Genomic DNA, 17,637 nt, shown 5'->3' on the forward strand with positions numbered 1-17,637 from the left:
GCCATATAAAAATGAGGCACTTTATGGAAAATGGAGAAGCCAAATGTTGATAAAAAAAAAACATGTAAACCTTATCCAAGAATTAGTTAGCAAAAGAGGTCGGAGGCAGTGGCATAACAGTCCCTTACTGTTCCCATTTCTAAATGATTATTCTCTAGGAAACTAATGAGTTAGATTCATTTTCAAATGTAGACTAGCTGGAAACAAAAACAGGCCTAAACACTTCTTGCAAAATTGTTGCGAGCATCTAATAAAATGGTAAAGATCATGCAGGCTTATGCATTAACCTCTACCTGATGACCTGGATGTGGAGAGCAGATTCTGAAGGACAAGAGATTAATACAAACCCAGGCATTGGCTTCATCATTGTTGAAAAGGTATAAAGATGAAATGAAAGACAAGAGTTCAAAATATCACAGAAGGATTTTAAATAAACTGTCATAACATTGAGAAATAAGAGAAATCCACATCAATAACCAATAAATGAAAGATCTAAATTATTTATCAGATCGTAAGTCCATAAAATTTAGTTATGTGAAAGTACATTGTAGATATCATGACACTCCACCCCTAAATGCTCCAGCATGTATCTCCTAAGAATAAGGATATTCTTTCATATGACCACAGCACAATATCCCAGCTAAGGAAATCACACAAATTCGATGTTATCCCAAACTGCCCATTTTCTCTAAAATGTCTTCTATAGCCTTTGCACAAGGAGGTGGGGAGGGGAGAAGAGTCCAGGATCCAGTCAATGTCCTCTCTTCAGTCTTCTTACAGCTACACCAGTCCCACTGCCTTTCATTTGTCTGCTTGTTTTCCATGACATTGACTTTTAGAAAGATACCAGCCACTTGGCTTATAAAATGGATTGTAGACTTGGAGGATTATTGCCTTACGATTATATTCTGATTGCACACTTTTGTCAAGAGTACTATGTGGGTGATACGGTATTCTTCTCTCCCATGAAGGAACAGATGTCAGGCCGTCCCACTCTCAGCAAAGCTAAGCTGGGTACGGTGGTGTCCTTGGGATCTCTCCACTGTAGAGGCACATTTCCCCTTCATGGTAACGTAAGTCATCTGAGAGGTGCTGCACTAAGGTTATGAGACTCTCCTGAATCCCTCAAAGGGTTTTAGCATCCACTGAAAAGACCTGGAAGCCCTGTCTCAAGATATCTTGTTAAGCAAGACAGTGTATTTTCTCTTTCTGGCTTACTAAAGTACCTTAACTGACATAGCATTGATAAGTGGATTGAGTCTCTAAGTCTGCCTAACACACTGATTTTGAAGGGAGAACCAACAGTTTATTTGGCTAAAAGTGTATTCACACGTGCAATGAATATTCTAGGAAAGAAACAGTCAGGCTGTATAACTGGTTAGAAGCAGCAGATAGCAAACACAGGCTCCAGAAGCAGGGAACCCAAGTTCAAATCCCAACTTTGAGGCTCACCAGCTGTGCATGCGGACCTAGGGCAGACACTTTATTTGACTGAATTTCTGTTCCTTCATTGTAAAATGCCCACAGTAACACTTACCTCATAGGTTTATAGTCAGTAGTAAATGCAAAAATGTAATAATAAAGGGCCTGTCAAATAAGAACCCAAATAAATGTTAGTTTCTCTTCACCTAATTAATCCTTTGCCAAGATGAAACACTAACTCAGTTTATTAGACCATTAATTCAGACACTTGCTTTGCAGCAGGAGTTACTCTGACAGCAGGCTGGTGTCACCAAGAGTAATTTCTACTGAAAAGGGTCCAATCTTAATGTTTCCACTGTGAAGCCTAGCATGATGCAGAAGGGATCGCGGAGGGTTGCTTTCAATCCCAGAGAAACTGATACAATGATACCACAGAGGAAGAATTTAAACACCCTTGATTGTTTTATCCTCGCATCTGAAAAAGGACACGTGGGCGGAATTAATGGGCTCCGGGGGAGTGTACTTAGAGTAGCGTTTCCTCCAAATTATTTCCATTTTCTGTCACGTTCCATCAAAAGCTAATGATATCATACTGGTACCATTACCAACCTCCTGAATACACTTCACACACTATCTGATGGATATATTACGCTTGGAGTATAAAAACAAAAATAGAAGTTGGCACTAACAAGAAGTATTCTTTATTCTTAGCATAAAGGCTTTTGTAGAGGTATTCACCTTTGACAATAAATGGACAGAAGCCATGTTTATACCTAAATAGTCATTGATCTAGCTGTACTCTGGTATTAAGAGTAAGGATAAAACTGGTCAAATTTGACTGGCAAACAATTTGACATCAAAATCTTTAAAAATTCATTTATACTTAAATTCCACTTCTGGACATTTATTTTAAAGAAATAACTAAGGAGTTCTACAATGACTTTTTTAGTTTTCTCCATTTCCCCTCCTCTTATTCCCCCCGAGCCATCCCCACCTCCCACCCCTGAGCCCACCCCCACTTGGTTTTGTCCATGTGTCCTTTATAGATTTTCCTGAAAACCCTCCCCTTCTCCCCCCCGCCACTATCTACAACAATTTTTTAAAAAGAATTTTTCTTACAGGAAAAAAACTGATCATTTAACATTGGAAGGTTAGTAAAATTACAAAATGTCCACCCTGAAGAACACTGTGGACCCACCGAAGATGAAGTTGTAGAGAAGCATCATTGATACGAGAGGATGTGAAGGGCACATTGTTACTATTCTAAAGGTCACAGACTGTATGGACAGTGCTTGGCCAGTTTTATAAAAATAAATATATTTATAAAATGTCTCAATAACTACACTACACAGCAAAATAAATATAAACAATGCTTTTTTCCTAAGGGCTTTCATTTATTCTGTTTTGATTGTGTGTATTTCCCACGGTAAGTATAAATTAATTGTGTAGTAAAAAAAACCAAGTTTTTAAAAACTCAAAAGAAGAACCAGTACTTTTAAGCTAAATAGCAAATAGATCACTTCATCATTCATTATGTGAACCCTCGGCTCTAGCTTTTCAGACTTCTGATTTTAAAAAGTGAAATTTAAGAGACTAAAGACAAACTCCTAGAGCAGGAAGATCTTAGGGTTACCCTCTTAGGGGAGGTGACTGTCTCGTGTTGAAGCCCAGGGTGACTGGCACTTTTCTGCCTGCCTCATCTTACTGTTGCCCATCGACTGGAACCCTGGTGCCAAGTGGGGGGGTGGTTTCTCTAGTCAGAGATGCTCAAGCCTCTGCACTGAGGCTCAGTGACATTTCAACTGAGCTGCCTATTCTCAGTTCCTTGTCATCCCAAGGAAGTTTCCTTTAAAAGGAAAGAGACTCTTTGGTGCCCACTGTGGGATGCAGCTCCTCCTATCTCCTCCAAGTAGACAAAAGCTCTGCCTGCTATCAGAGCCATGCTTGCTGCACCGACCTGAAATCTGACTTTCCTCTAGCATTATTAACTATTATTTTTATAGCTGGTGTATACCAACACTTTGCTATATTCCATGCACCCTGTTAAGCACTTTGCATACATTACTTCATTTAAATTCCTAATAACAGCCTTGGAAGATCAATACTATCTTTACTCCCATTTCATAGATGAGGGAACAATTTGCCCAAGATTACGTAGCTAGTAAGGAATAGAGCTGAACTAGAAATCCTTATCTATCTGGATTTTATTAGATATCTCTGAACATTTAAATTCAGCATGTTTATAATTCACATTGGGAAGAAAGTTCAATTGGCCATTTCTGGGTCTTCCTAAATAGGAGCAAAAGTGATTCTGAAGAAATACTGAGCCAACTTCACAACCACAGTAGTAATTCTGCTAACTACACAGCTGTGCCCTTGGCTGCTGGTGGCAAGGACAGCCAAGACATAACCAAGGGTCCTTGTGTGTTCAGCTACACACTGACTGGCTTAAACTTATCACTTAACCTCTCCAAACCTCAGGTCCTTATGCAGAAAATGAGCTCTATAATACCTGTACTAAAGCTCATTTGTGAATAGCAAAGGAGACAATGTATGTGTAAGCACTTTCAAAAGTATAAAGGGCAAGGAATCTTGATTAACCCTGCATGCAAATTACTTTTGCCCTCAAAACCCAAAAGCAATGTTACTTTTATATAGCATTTTGCAAAAGAATGAGAGAGGGGCTTTAGCAGTACAGAGAAACCTTAATGTGAAAAAAAGTCCCATGTGTAATGTTTCCCCATGTTTAGCATTCAATTTATTAAGTCCTGAGGAAAAGTCATTTACTCAATGTTCCCCTCTCCCACCTAATGCTCTTTGATTTAATGATTCCTTTCTAAGTGCTTGAACTTTTGAACAACAGGAATTTTTGCCACAGGACTTAAGACTCTCCTGTGACTTGATGGTAGGAAATCTCCTTAGTCATCTGGTTTCTGCTCCCTAGGAGCAAATTGGAGCTTTGGCAGTGAGTTCCTACATTTTCTGTTTTAACTTAGGATGATGCTTGGCTCAATAATTCAAAAAATATTATATCAAGGTTTAGGATTATGCTTTCATAAAGAACTAATCTTTTAAAAAAACTAGTATCTAGGGGTATGAAAAAGAAATGTATTTCTTGGCCATTTTTAAATTGTAAAAGCAATACATGTCCATGTTACACACTTCAAACAGTAGCCATGCAGTGAAAGGTCAAAGTACCCACTCAATGGATATTTCCACTTCTTATTGGTAAACAATACTGATGATTTCTCATGTATGTTTTGAGAATTTTCTATGACATGACTAAACAAGCAAGTTAATGTAAGCACATATCTGCTTACTTTTTAAAACAAACAATATCATTCACACTATAGTCATTACTATGAAAAAATGCCTGTCTTCTCCTAAAAGTATGCTCGTACAGTTTTTTATGTCCACTCGTATAGCTCTAACAGACTTTAAATCACTTCTGCAGTATTCCATTGCATTGATATATCATAAATTATTTAAGCACTTTTCTCTAGATGCATATTTAGTTGTTTATAGATTGTTAGTACCACCAACAATGGTGCAACCAACTCTACTGCATTTCTTTGCTCAATGTTATGAGTACATCCGTAGAAAAATTCTTAGAAGTGAATTGATAAGTCAAAAGAGATGTGCATTTAAAATGTTGATAGATATTGCAAAGTGCCATCTAAATGTGGTTGAACTAATTTACTCTTCTCCACAACTGGAATGTGATAGCCTGACCTTCACCAACAATGGGTATGACTATGCCAGAAACTGTCCGACTGAGGTACATAACATCATAACATCAATGATTCAGTGAGCACGGAATCAAAATAAGTATCTTTAGGTCTTAGAAATCAAGAAGCTGGAAATACCTGCCTTTAGGTATACTTTGAATTGCCAGGGTTCCCCCTCTGCAGAGAAACAAGGTTGCAGTGAACTGAATCTCACACTTACGAACACTTACTGTGTGTTAGGCACTATCGCAGTGCTTTCCTTACAGTGAGCCATGGATTCCTCCTACCAATGCTAGGAGGAAGGTACTGTCATCATTTTCATTTTACAGACAAGAAAATTAAGGCACAGAGAAGCTAAGTACAATTCCCAAGGTCATCTAGCTGATAAGTGATAGAGCTCAGATTTGAACATAGAAGTCCAGAGTCACGCACTTTTGATGACTTATGCATCTGCTTCTGTGTTCCTATTGATGTGCTAAACACATTTGTTAAATACCTATCCTATGCCAAGAACAACACATGCACCATCTTATCTTCACAGCAATACAAAGCATTATCCCTATTCCTCAGAGATACTAAAGTAGATTGTCAAAGTGACAGAAGGAGGGTTTGTACCAGGAACATCTAATTCTGAAGCTTGTATTTATTCTACTGTACCATTTCTTCAGAATGAGATGCACGAGGAAGCTAAATGAGAATCAGCCTGTGAATAAATAGAGCTTATTGGGGGTTGTATTATACCTAATTCTTCCTTTATTAGAGTTCTGTACATTAGAATGTTCATGTACTTTTAGTCATATGTTTATGGTCATATCCTGGCAATTTGCTCTGCTCATAAAGTGTGAGTTCAAACCGTTCAATGTGGACCAAAACAAAAGGCAGAATTGAGTTTTCCCAATTCCAAATATCATCAGTGCCCATTTAGGAAAAGTGACATAGTTGGATGAGGATGAGCAGGTCCACACTCAGGGACATGTATTACTACAATACAGCAGCAACATATTTTTACTCTCAGTGAGCAACTCATTACCTGCCCATCGAAAAAAACAAAAAAACAAAACAGCTCTGGTGCTGGTTCCTAACTTTACAACTGTATTTCCTTACTGTACACAGAAAGAACCTAGGTTGTAAGAGCAGTAAGAAAAGGAGAGCTTCAGGGGAGAGGTTTCTGGGTGGGAAAGCCACCAGTCACTGCTTTGCTCATGCCCACCATGCCCAGCACAGCCCTAGATTCAAATCTGCTCTGCTACTTATCCACTGGGTGACCTTGGACAAGTTACTGAATCTCTCTAGCCAAAGTTTTCCCATCTGTAAAATGAGTAATAATCAGTAATGCTTACCTCATTAGCCTGTCATGAAGGTTAACTATCACTGCCCCGAGGTCAAGAGTGAAGCTCAGAATCACGGAAGTCTACCTGGATGGATCCCCTCCCTTCCCAATGTTTTGTTTTAATGCAGTCAGGGAAACATAATCTCCTATATCTAAGTCCGGGACTGAGAAGAACATTTCTACTCATCTTCTTATAACAGATTCATTCTCTGGAGGTCAGAGTGTGCAAACCCTGTATTTCTGAGTCTGGCAGTGCTAATTATGAATGAACGTGAGATTTATGTTATTGTCTCAAAACAAACATGTTATCAGAGCATATCTTTTACTCATCAGAGCTTGTTAGGCATAAGTCTGTGTATGCCTAGGCTTACAAGGCTTGGGAGGTTAATGTGATTGTTTCTTAAAAGTTTACTTTTTTGTGTACCATGGACACTATGTGATATTACTGCATGTAATATTACTACAAGTGTTTTCCTGCACTGTACAGTAAAAGAAGTCAGCCTGGAAGAATATGCACATTTTCCCATTATACTCTTCAGTTTTAAGGGCAATTAAGTGATTTGATCTTGGGTGGTGGGCACACAATGCTATACACAGGTCATATATCATAGGTATTTACACCTGAAACCTATAAGACCATATGAGCCAATGTCACCCTAATAAATTTAATTAAAAAAACTAAGAGCAAATAAATTTTTACTTTGAGCTCCTCACATTGTATTACAAATCCATAAAATACTATTCATTTCTGTATTTAAAGCATATTTAGCATTACTGTATTTTTCTGACTATAAGATGCATTCCCCCTCCCCCAAATTTGGGAGAAATAATGGTTGTTAATGCTTCTGTTGAGTTCTGTTTACATTTACATTGGTGAAATATTATGTTATTTATATTATTGAATATTTTACCACATTTTTGCTTCAAAATTTTTTTCCTGTTTGCCTCCTCTAAAACCTAGGTGTGTCTTATGATCCAAAAAAATATGGTAAATCTTTGCCATTATTTCCCTTTCACTGAATATTGGGTTTTCAATTTTATATAGCAACCTTATATTATGTAAATTTTTATTTGAAAATAACTTTAATCTTTTTCTGTTTATGTTAGATCAACTACCTCTGTTCCTTTATTAGTTGGGCAGCGAGAGGCAGCTGTTTAAGGCTTTCTCTATGAGAAGACAGATATCTTCATCTTATGACATCAGTGTCTGGTCTTCTGTCTACCTTGTGAACAAAGATTTTCAATGAGCAAAGCCAGTTGTGCGAGGCTCTGATGGCCAGAATCAGTTCTACATGAAGCCAAGGGATCATTTTGAAAAATTAAAGAAGGAGAAGAAAAATAATTCCTCGATCTTGCTGCTAGAAATTGAGTGGGTCCAAACATTGTATTTTTACAGCTGCATTTGAAACCAAAAATTTTGTCAGAATAGTTGCTGTCTATAAACATAACTTTTGTCTTCCTTAATCTCTGCTCTAAGGATTAAGACCGAAGTAAAAATCAGGCAGCTCTTGAGAGGTTAATATGCAGTGCCTAAGATGAGAGAAAAATTAAAGATTTGTATGTTATTCATTTGGATAAATAAAGGAGGTGGTTTATCCACAGACAGTTCTTGGACTCTTGTTAGCTTCCCTTAGCAAGAGTCCCTTCCTGTCCATTTCTGCTTTCCATACACCAGCCTTCTGCTACCCAGTTCAAACTTTTAGGTCTTCTTTGAGTACTCTTTCCCTTGTACCCCCTTCCTTTAATCGATCTCAAAACCCTATTCACCATTGCTTCATATTTTCTCATCTTTACACACCTAGTCCAAGATTTCATTTCCTCTTCCCTGTAATAGCAATGTAGCCTTCTAACACATCCCCCTGATGCCTGACTGCTCTCCATTCAGTGCAGCCTCTATACCATGAGCACATACACCTTCTTGAAAGGCCATTTGATCATGTCACTTCTCTGCTCCAAAATCTTCAAGAGAAGGTCATACCCGCCTGGACCTACAACTAAAGGTAGAGTGACAAGCTGAAGTGGCCTTGCCATGTAGTGGGGTAAAAGCCTGGGGCTCCTGAGTTTGGATTCAAATCTCAGCTCTACCACTTCTGACCTTGTGTAATCTTTTACAAGCTATGTAACTTCTCAATACTTCAGTTTCTTCATCTGTAAAATGAGGATTTAAGTAGTAAGTGAGGACTATGTGAGATAATGGATTTTTTTAAAGACTTTATTTATTTATTTTTAGAGAGAAGGAAGGGAGGAAGAAAGAGACAGAGAGAAACAGCGATCAGTTGCCCCTTGTGGGGACACGTACCCTGAGCAGGAATCAAACCAGCGACCTTTCACTTTGTGGTATGACATCCAACCAACTGACCCACACCAGTCAGGGCAGGAGAGATAATGCATTAAAAGTATTTAGCACAGAGCCTGGCCCACAGGAAACATTCATTATTATTTTACAGACTTAGAAATGCCATTTACAGAGGCTATTGGGTATAATAAAACAGAAGAAATTTTCGCTTTCTCAAAGAATTTTCCAAAAGATATAATAAGGCTAATGAGATTTTATTTTAAACATTTCAAACCCAATCATGTAATTTTTTTCAATTTCACTTCCTTTTATTACAAATATGACTCCTGCTTTCCACCTAATATCATCACTTTGTTGTCTCCTGCCCTAATTTGCTTCTTCCCATATTTCTTTTCCATCCACCCAAAATGCCTATTCCTCACCTCTCCATCAGTTCATGCTACTAATCTTCAAAACTTGGTTGAGAACTCACCTTTTCCAGAATTTCCTTGACCAGCCTTTCCTGCCTACCCCAGTAGTGATCATTCTCTATACTGGCAAAGCCTGAGAACTGTATCACTTTGCAACAACGTAGAATAAAAAATAAGCCAGTTCTCAAATCATGCTGATAATGTTGGTACCTTCACAAATGACTGTTAGTAATGAAAGAGCTGGAACAGAGGGACTTCTGGCCAAGATGGAGGCATAGATAAATACACTTTTACCTCCTCGTACAACCAAAAGAAGGACAACAACAATTTAAAAACAAAAAATAACCAGAACTGCCAGAAAAATTAAGCTGTATGGAAGTCCAACAACCAAGGAGTTAAAGAAGAAACATTCATAGAAACTAGTAGGAGGGGCAGACATGGGCAGCTGAGGCAGAGAGGACTTTCAGCAAGCCAGCAGCTGGAGGATGGGGAGGGTGAGGTGGCAGCTGGCAGAGGGGGAGCTCCCACATTTGCATACGGATAAACCAGGAGGAACAACTGGGGAGTGAGACAGCCTGCAAAACCCAGGGTTCCAGTGTGGGGAAATAAAGCCTTAAAACCTGTGGCTATAAAAACCCTGGGGGTTGAGGCTGTGGAATAAACTCCCAGCCTCACAGGAGAGTGCTTTGGAGAGAACCTAGGGTCCTAGAATGTACACAAACCTATCCACCCAGGTAATCAACACCAGAAGGGCCCAATTTGCTTGTGGGTAGCAGGGGAAGGGACTGAAAGCTGGCCGAGAGTTGAGCAAGCAGCACTGTTCCTTCTGGGACCTCTACCCCACATATAGTGTCACAATGCAGCTACGTGAGTTGCCCCTGCCCTGGTGAATACCTAAGGCTCCACCCCTTATTACATAATAAGCACACTGAGAAAAAAATATGGCCCAAATGAAAATACAGATCAAAGTTCCATAAAAAATACAACTAAGTGATAAAGAGATAGTCAACCTATCAGATGCAGAGTTCAAAACACTGGTAATCAGCATGCTCACAGAAATGGTTGAGGATGGTCACAAAATAGAGGAAAAAGTAAAGGCTACGCACAGTGAAATGAAAGAAAATGTATAGGGAACCAACTGTGAGGGGCAGGAAATAAGAACTCAAATCAATGGTTTGGACCAGAAGGATGAAATAAACATTCAACCAGAACAGAATGAAAAAAAAAAAAGAATTGAAAAAAATGAGGAGAGGCTTAGGAACTCCCGGGACAACTTTAAACATTCCCACATCCAAATCATAGAGGTACCAAAATGAGAAGAGGAATAGCAAGAAAATGAAAACTTATTTGAAAAAAAAAAAGAATGAAGGAGAACTTCTCCAATTTGACAAAGGAAATAGACTTCCAGGAAGTCCAGGAAGCTCAGAGAGTCCCAAAGAAGTTGGACCCAAGGAAGTACACACCAAGGCACATCATAATTATATTACCCAAGATTAAAGATACGGAGAGAATCTTAAAAGCATCAAGAGGAAGGGAGATAGTTACCTACAAAGGAGTTCCCATAAGACTGTCATCTGATTTTCTCAAAAGAAACCTTGCAAGCAAGAAGGGGCTCTAAAGAAGTATTCAAAGTCATGAAAGGCAAGGACCTACATCTAAGATTACTCTATCCAGCAAAGCTCTCATTTAGAATGGAAGGGCAGACAAAGGGCTTCCTAGAGAAGGAGTTAAAGGAGTTAACTCCTTTAAAGGAGTTAAGTTAAAGGAGTTCATCATCACCAAGCCCTTATTATATGACACGTGAAAGGGACCTATCTAAGGAAAAGAAGGAGATCAAAAATATGAACAGTAAAATGACAACAAACTCACAGCTTTCAACAACTGAACCTAAAAAACAACAACAAAAACAAACTAACCAAACAACTAGAACAGGAACAGAATCACAGAAATAGAGATCACATGGAGAGTTATCAGCAGGGAGGAGAAAAAGGAGGGGGTGAAATGGGGAAAAAGGTACAGGGAATAAGAAGCATAAATTGTTGGTACAAAATAGACAGGGGGAGGTTAAAAATAGTATAGGAAATGGAGAAGCCAAAGAACTTAGTATGTACAACCCACAGACATGAACTAAGGTGGGGGAATGTTGGTGGCAGGTGGGGTGCAGGGCAGAGGGGAAGAATGGGGGAAATGGGACAACTGTAATAGCATAATTGGTAAAATATATTTTAAAAAGAAAGAAAGAAAGAGCTGGGACAGACTCTCCACTGTCTTTAGACAAGACTTCCCCTCTCCTTCCCTGGCTGGTGTGGCTCAGTGAATTGAGTGCCAGCCTGCAAACCAAAGGGTCACTGGTTCTATTCCAAATAAGAGTATGTGCCTGGGTTGTGAGCCAGGTCCCTAGTAGGGGATGCTCGAGAGGCAGCCACACATTGATGTTTCTCTCCCTCTCTTTTTCCCTCCCTTCTCCTCTCTAAAAACAAATAAATGAAATCTTAAAAAAAAAATTCCCTTCTCCCACCTATCCTTTTCCCCAAGGCTAGGAGATGGCCTGCCAAAGCAATGCTCAATAAAAGCTTTCTTAAAGGATCAATGTTTTCAGGTGTGGATTCATGCTCAGTCTACAAACTATATTTTTAATATCCTCTTTCTATTATGTGAGCCTTAAAGAAGGAAATGCTTCATAAAACAGCCTCAGCCTTATAATGGGGAAACAATTACACGAGGGAAGTGTTTCATAATCATTTTAGGTACTATAGTTAATATAAATCTGTTTTATAAAATAAAGACATGATCTGTAATATATCTAAAAGCCAGTAGGAAATCATAATTAGAGACAGATGGCAAATGTGGCCTTCTTTCTTTTCACTATTTTCTACATATGATATTCCCTGGAAAATGGCACTGAATGTTTTCCGGTTACCACACAGTGTCTATGAAACTGACTTCATTCAAACAAATAACCAACTTCAAAAGTAAGATAAAAAGGGTTTCTGTGGAGTTGAATGAAAGGGGTATTTTTACATAGCTCTATATTCGTATATGTCCATTAATGCACCTTGCGATATATACCAAAAAAGTACTACTAAAACTTCAGTCGTCCTATTCATTCAAATTGAAATCCTCATCATGACATTTGCATTCAAAGACAAGATTCCAGTTTGTAGACTGAGCATGCACCAAATAAGTCACAGTCTTAGGTGCATTTAAATATTGTAAATGAACAGTTTCTTTAAAAAATCCTCTACATGTGTATAGGCTCACATAATAGAAAGAGGATATTAAAAACAATACATGAGTATAACATTAATAGCCTACACAGGTTTTTAATGGCTCCTAATATAATATGCCCTTTCAAGGAACCCTTTGTACATATTGAAATGCATTTGTACCGTACTACTCTGAGTAATTATGAATCAAACGTGGTTAGTAAAATAAGATTTAAAAGCTAAGAATTTTTTTTTGCCTTGGCCAGTGTGGCTTGGTTGGTTGGAGCATTGTCTCATAAAAAACAAAAACAGTGGGTTCAATTCCAGCTTAGGGTACAGGTCTGGGGGGTGGGTTGGGCCCTCCGTTGGGGCACATGCAGGAGGCACTGCTGATGTTTCCATCTCACATCAGTATTTCTTTCCTCCTTTCTCTCCCTCCATTTCCCTCTCTCCAAATCAATAAGCATGTCCTCAGGTGAGGATAAAAGAAAAAAAGTTGTGTAATTTAAAAAAATACGCATAATCCTCTATAAGTATGCAGCTCTATAAATGATAAAATATTGGATGTCAAGTACTAAAAAGTAAAAGTAGTTCTCACCCTGATTTTCAAAAGTATACATTTTTATTGTTACAGTTCAGTAAACTATTTTGCCAAGGTTTACAATCACCTCCGATTCAAAGCAATCAAATTCAATTGTTTGTTTTATAATCAACATCATGATGCAGGAATAATTAATAGTGAATATAAAATAACCTGTTCATTACCTCACTTTAAATATAGTGTGGAACTACAACAAAGTGACATTAATACTGTCCTAATCTGTTCCACTTAACAAGTTTACACTTAAGCCACTTCCATTTTCAAATATCAATACCCACCGAGCATTTAGAAAACAGTTGTGAAAACCTATTTTATTTAATTTCTCAGAAAACTGCTAGTTAAATCTACTTTCCCTTGTGAATTCTGAATTGCTACATTATTTTCTTATCTTCACAACAATTAGTAATTATTGATCTCTCAAAAAGCAAGAACATAATGCAAAGTGAAAGAATTGTTATAATGTGGAGACAAGAGAACAAATTTCTGTTATACAAGTGAGCAATACTCAAGACAAGTTGTTTATCTTAAACACATTGAACATGATAGTCATAATTAGCTCACCACCACAGTTAGAAATATACATTTTTCAAAATAAGCCTTTTAAATAAAGTGAGGTACTACAAGCATCTTTGTAGCTTAAGGATTTGAAATAGCAATTAAATCTGCTAAAATCATTCATCTCTATAACTCCAAGAGCAAGTCCCACTCGGTGAGACAAGGGATGCTGAATGTATTATTAATTGCTAAGTAATTTCTTAATTTTAGACTGGGGGGCCCAACATTGGCAGATAAATAATTTGATTTATGAGGTTACACTCTCATGCTGCTTTGCTAGAGTTCAATAAACACATGCACATCCTAAATGTACAGTGTGGGTGTGATTTGTACGAGCCAAGAAGCATAGCAGGACTCGGCAACAGCGAGTCTACCCCATCTACTTACTATTCAGGCACTAGTATTTAGAATACCTAAAATGCCTGCTGAACGCTGCGGCTGAGCTCAACATCCCCCTGGGGTTACTCCGGAGCAGAACCACATCCCTTCCCCTCAGTGACTACTGAGTTTTAAGAAGGCAGGTAACATGGGGTAGAAAATTCTCTCGTGCAGCAGCAAGATAACTCTTCTCTCTAAAATTTCAAAAACCAACACCCCCTCTCCATAGACACAGACACAAGCACCTTTTTTTTTTAAGAAAGAAAGGAGGGTTTTTCAAATAGGTACCTAAAACATGCTACTTGCTTGTGAATGAAAAATGCATTTTTTCTCTACTTGCTGCTGTAAAGATATTTACAGATCTGATTTGAAAACCTGGATGTACATAAAAAGTAGTGCTTTAAATAAGATTCCTTTAGTGATATCTGCCTGCACAGACACATGTGTATATAAATAATACATATTTATGCACACATGCCTACCTTAACAAGGACACACACACACACATGCACACCTAGACCAACAATTAAGCTTACACTGTTCTACAAGCCCCCTTTGACATTTTTTAGCATGCACATTATTCAGAAGACAGATTTAAAAAAAATAATTAGCAGCTGCATATAATGCATGCCAAAGTGACATGTTTAGAGCAGCAAATACATTACCAGACGCATTTTGAAGTTTGGAACACCTGCAGGTAAAAGGAGACTGTGAATCGGATGCTGGCACGCGGTATTCCTCAGAATCACAGAGCTCGGTGTGACTGTGGGGGAATGTGAGGCGAGCGTGAGGCTGGAAACCTTTGAGTTGAGCTCACTCTAGGCATCAGAAAGCCTCAAAGAGGGGAAAGAAAAAGGCAGCCCACAGACAGCTAGATGAGAAACTTCTGGCACCTCTCCAGCTCAGGAATGAATTCTCTGTAATTTGGAGACGTATAGTGATGGAAATGAAGAGAAACTTGGATTTACGGGTGAATTTGCTCAGCCATGCAGAAATGGGCAGGTAACAGTCTTTCAGCTCATTTTAAAACAGTCATTCAGGAACAAAACTGAATCAAAATTAACAGGCATTCTTTTTTGAAAAAATAAAAGGCTACTCCAGCCAGCTTCCCAAGATGCCTTTACAAACTTCAAATGGATCATTCCATTAGCTATTTGTTGCACATTTTATTAATCCCTATACAGAGGTAAACTAGAAAATCTAACTCTTTTTATGTAGAAAACTGAATTTATTGCTTCTTTTAATAATGCACTTTAGTCATATAAATATATAGATTTACTCACAGAGTTCTCATTTCTTGTGTAAAACCACTACTGTTTTGTGCAGATAAAACGCTAAAAGGCTTGTTTGCAGCTTTTCAAGGAAGTGGGGGGAAATGTTTCAATACTCAGAAGCTGAGCTGAGTACAGATATTTAAATGCAGCAAAGAGAGTATAAAGGAAGAGCCCTGAGTCATTAAGTGGCACATAAGAGATACAGTTATACACGAATATTGAGCAGGCAGGTGGCTCAAGTCTATAAATATATACATAATTAAGGACAGGGAGAAAAGAGCTTTGGCAAATTAAGTTCTTACAGACAATAGCTGTGATTTTGTTTGGGCTTACAAACAGGCTAATAATTTCTTGGGAGCACATGTAAACTTCACCTTGTCTGAAGAACTCCTAAGCTCACGAATAGAGAGCAAGGTTGGAAGCACCGTGTACTGGCAATATATATTCAAATGTAATGAGGGGAAGGACTATATTACCATGAAGAATGTTGTCATATTGCATTGTGCCTGTGTAGCTTAACTACTCATCCAACCTTGCAAATGGCTATTTGCCTGGACTCAGTAGCAAATGTGCTATTGATGGAAACATGGAGGTGGGAGGCAGATTTTATTTGTTTTACTACACACACACCTTTGGGAGGCTCAGGATTCAGGATAAAACGCCTGGGTTGAGTGTGGGAGTGATTCTTTTCAAGGCCACATTTATCTGTAATAAATTCCAAGTGGAATTAATAATGCCCAATTAAGGTATTTATTATTGTAACTCTCGAAGTCAAGGGCAGAACAGTGTTTATGTTTATTAAGGGAGGGTCTATGCAAGACTGCCGAAGATGGCCGGGCTCACCTTGAAGCACACTCAATGGACACGTATTGATTGAGCAGCCCTAGGCCTCCTCACATTCTAGTGCCTGGTCTTTTTGTCTAGGAGATTTTTTTCTTATCTCTCCACTGCCATCTTCTTCCTCCATTCATTCAACAAACATTCATTCAAGGAACATCCAATGAATTAGACACTCCACCTGATTGATGTTGCAGGGAACACAAGGACACTTAAGATGAGAGGATCCCTCAAGGAGCTTCCCTCTATCAGAGAGTGTCTCAAGGGGTTTCAGTAAGGGATGGGCAGATTGGAATTACTTACGAATACCCTACTGCCACCTCTTCTCCCCTTTGGGATTCACTTTTGGTGAGGTGAGGCAGGCAGAATTTGCATGTGATTTGAAGAATCTCCCCAGGTGAATGTAAGTCCTTTTCTCCACCGCATGGGAGGAACTGCAGTTCAAAGGGAACAGTGTGAGCCCTCTGATAACTGAGTGGAGGGTGGCCCACCCACCACTGCATGTCAGCTCAAGCTACACAACCACTCAAACTGAGCTGCACGTCTGTGTCTCTGCTGTTCTCTCCTCCACACAGAAGGCCCTCATCTAATCTGTGTGATCTGGAGCCTGGGTCTAGAATATTATGAATGGATTTGGTAGCCAAAGCAGAAGGGAAAAGGTAGCCCTTTGGTTCATTCACATAACCCTTCTGGGCTCTGTTTCCTTATCTGTAGAATGAGAGAGCAGGGCAGGGCAGGTTGTGAGCCTGAGATTTCTCTGCCAAAATGTACGAGTGCCCTCTCTGAGGAAGCCAGCTCTATGCTATGTTTGTACCTATGCGGGCGCAATCCTGAGGTCAGAACCCAGAATCCCCAACTTCTACTATTTTATTGCTCGACAGTATTGGGTCAACAAATCAAATCTCATGAATTTTCAGCCTGAAGAACTAAGGATCTAGCTAGCATCATAGGCCTCTCTTCCTCCACTTTTCCATGGGGGAGATGGAGCTATGAAGAATTCAGGGCATGAGAACAAGCACATTATCTGGCAACACCCTCCACCCCTTGCTACAGCAACTGACTCAGCTCCAGTCCCAAAGGAACCTGTAGTAAGTGACAGATCCTGGAATCTTCAAGCAGAGTGGTCACACAGCCAGAAGCCAGGTTGCACCCAGGCTCCTCCCTCCATGGCCAATCCCCTTCAAATGAGTGTGAGGGTTGGAGAGGGTAGGTTTGGGGCTTATGAGAACAGCTCCTCCAGGCTCTAGTTCCAATCTCTGGTGGTGTCCCTGCCACTTCTTAGAGGTATAAGAGAAGATGCACACCATCCTCAGATGGCCAGTCTGCCTGCCCACCTCACCCCTTCTTGACTGTCAGCACACGTTCACTCTGTGTCCTGCACGCCAACCCAAGGTGACCATAGAAACAGCTCAGAGGGGAGGGCGCACACAGCCTCCCCACTCTGCACCCAGCACCACTGGTGCTCAGGCAGAAGCCAGCCTTGGCAGATATTTCCAAGACAAAGTTCATGCGACCAATCAAAATATAACCTTTTCAAGTAATAACTCTGTGAAAAAAATTAATGTTTTCTATATCCTCTAGTTCTCAGTTAAGAAAATCA

At 39.2% G+C, this 17,637-nt stretch overlaps 1 protein-coding gene across 1 annotated transcript in view; it reads right to left on the reverse strand.

Moving 5' to 3' along the window:
* LOC119035119 (schwannomin-interacting protein 1) overlaps positions 1–14,656 on the reverse strand; it is a 643,607-nt gene extending 628,951 nt beyond the window's left edge. Inside the window, exon 1 of the mRNA XM_053657556.1 lies at positions 14,592–14,656. Within this exon, the coding sequence (XP_053513531.1) occupies positions 14,592–14,600 (9 nt within the window). The 5' untranslated portion in view covers positions 14,601–14,656. The remainder of the gene's footprint in view (positions 1–14,591) is intronic.
* Between the last annotated feature and the right edge of the window lie 2,981 nt (positions 14,657–17,637).

This window comes from Artibeus jamaicensis, unplaced genomic scaffold, assembly GCF_021234435.1.
Source record: "Artibeus jamaicensis isolate MK-2021 breed Jamaican fruit bat unplaced genomic scaffold, CSHL_Jam_final scaffold_474, whole genome shotgun sequence".
In the NCBI taxonomy this organism is placed as follows: domain Eukaryota; kingdom Metazoa; phylum Chordata; class Mammalia; order Chiroptera; family Phyllostomidae; genus Artibeus; species Artibeus jamaicensis.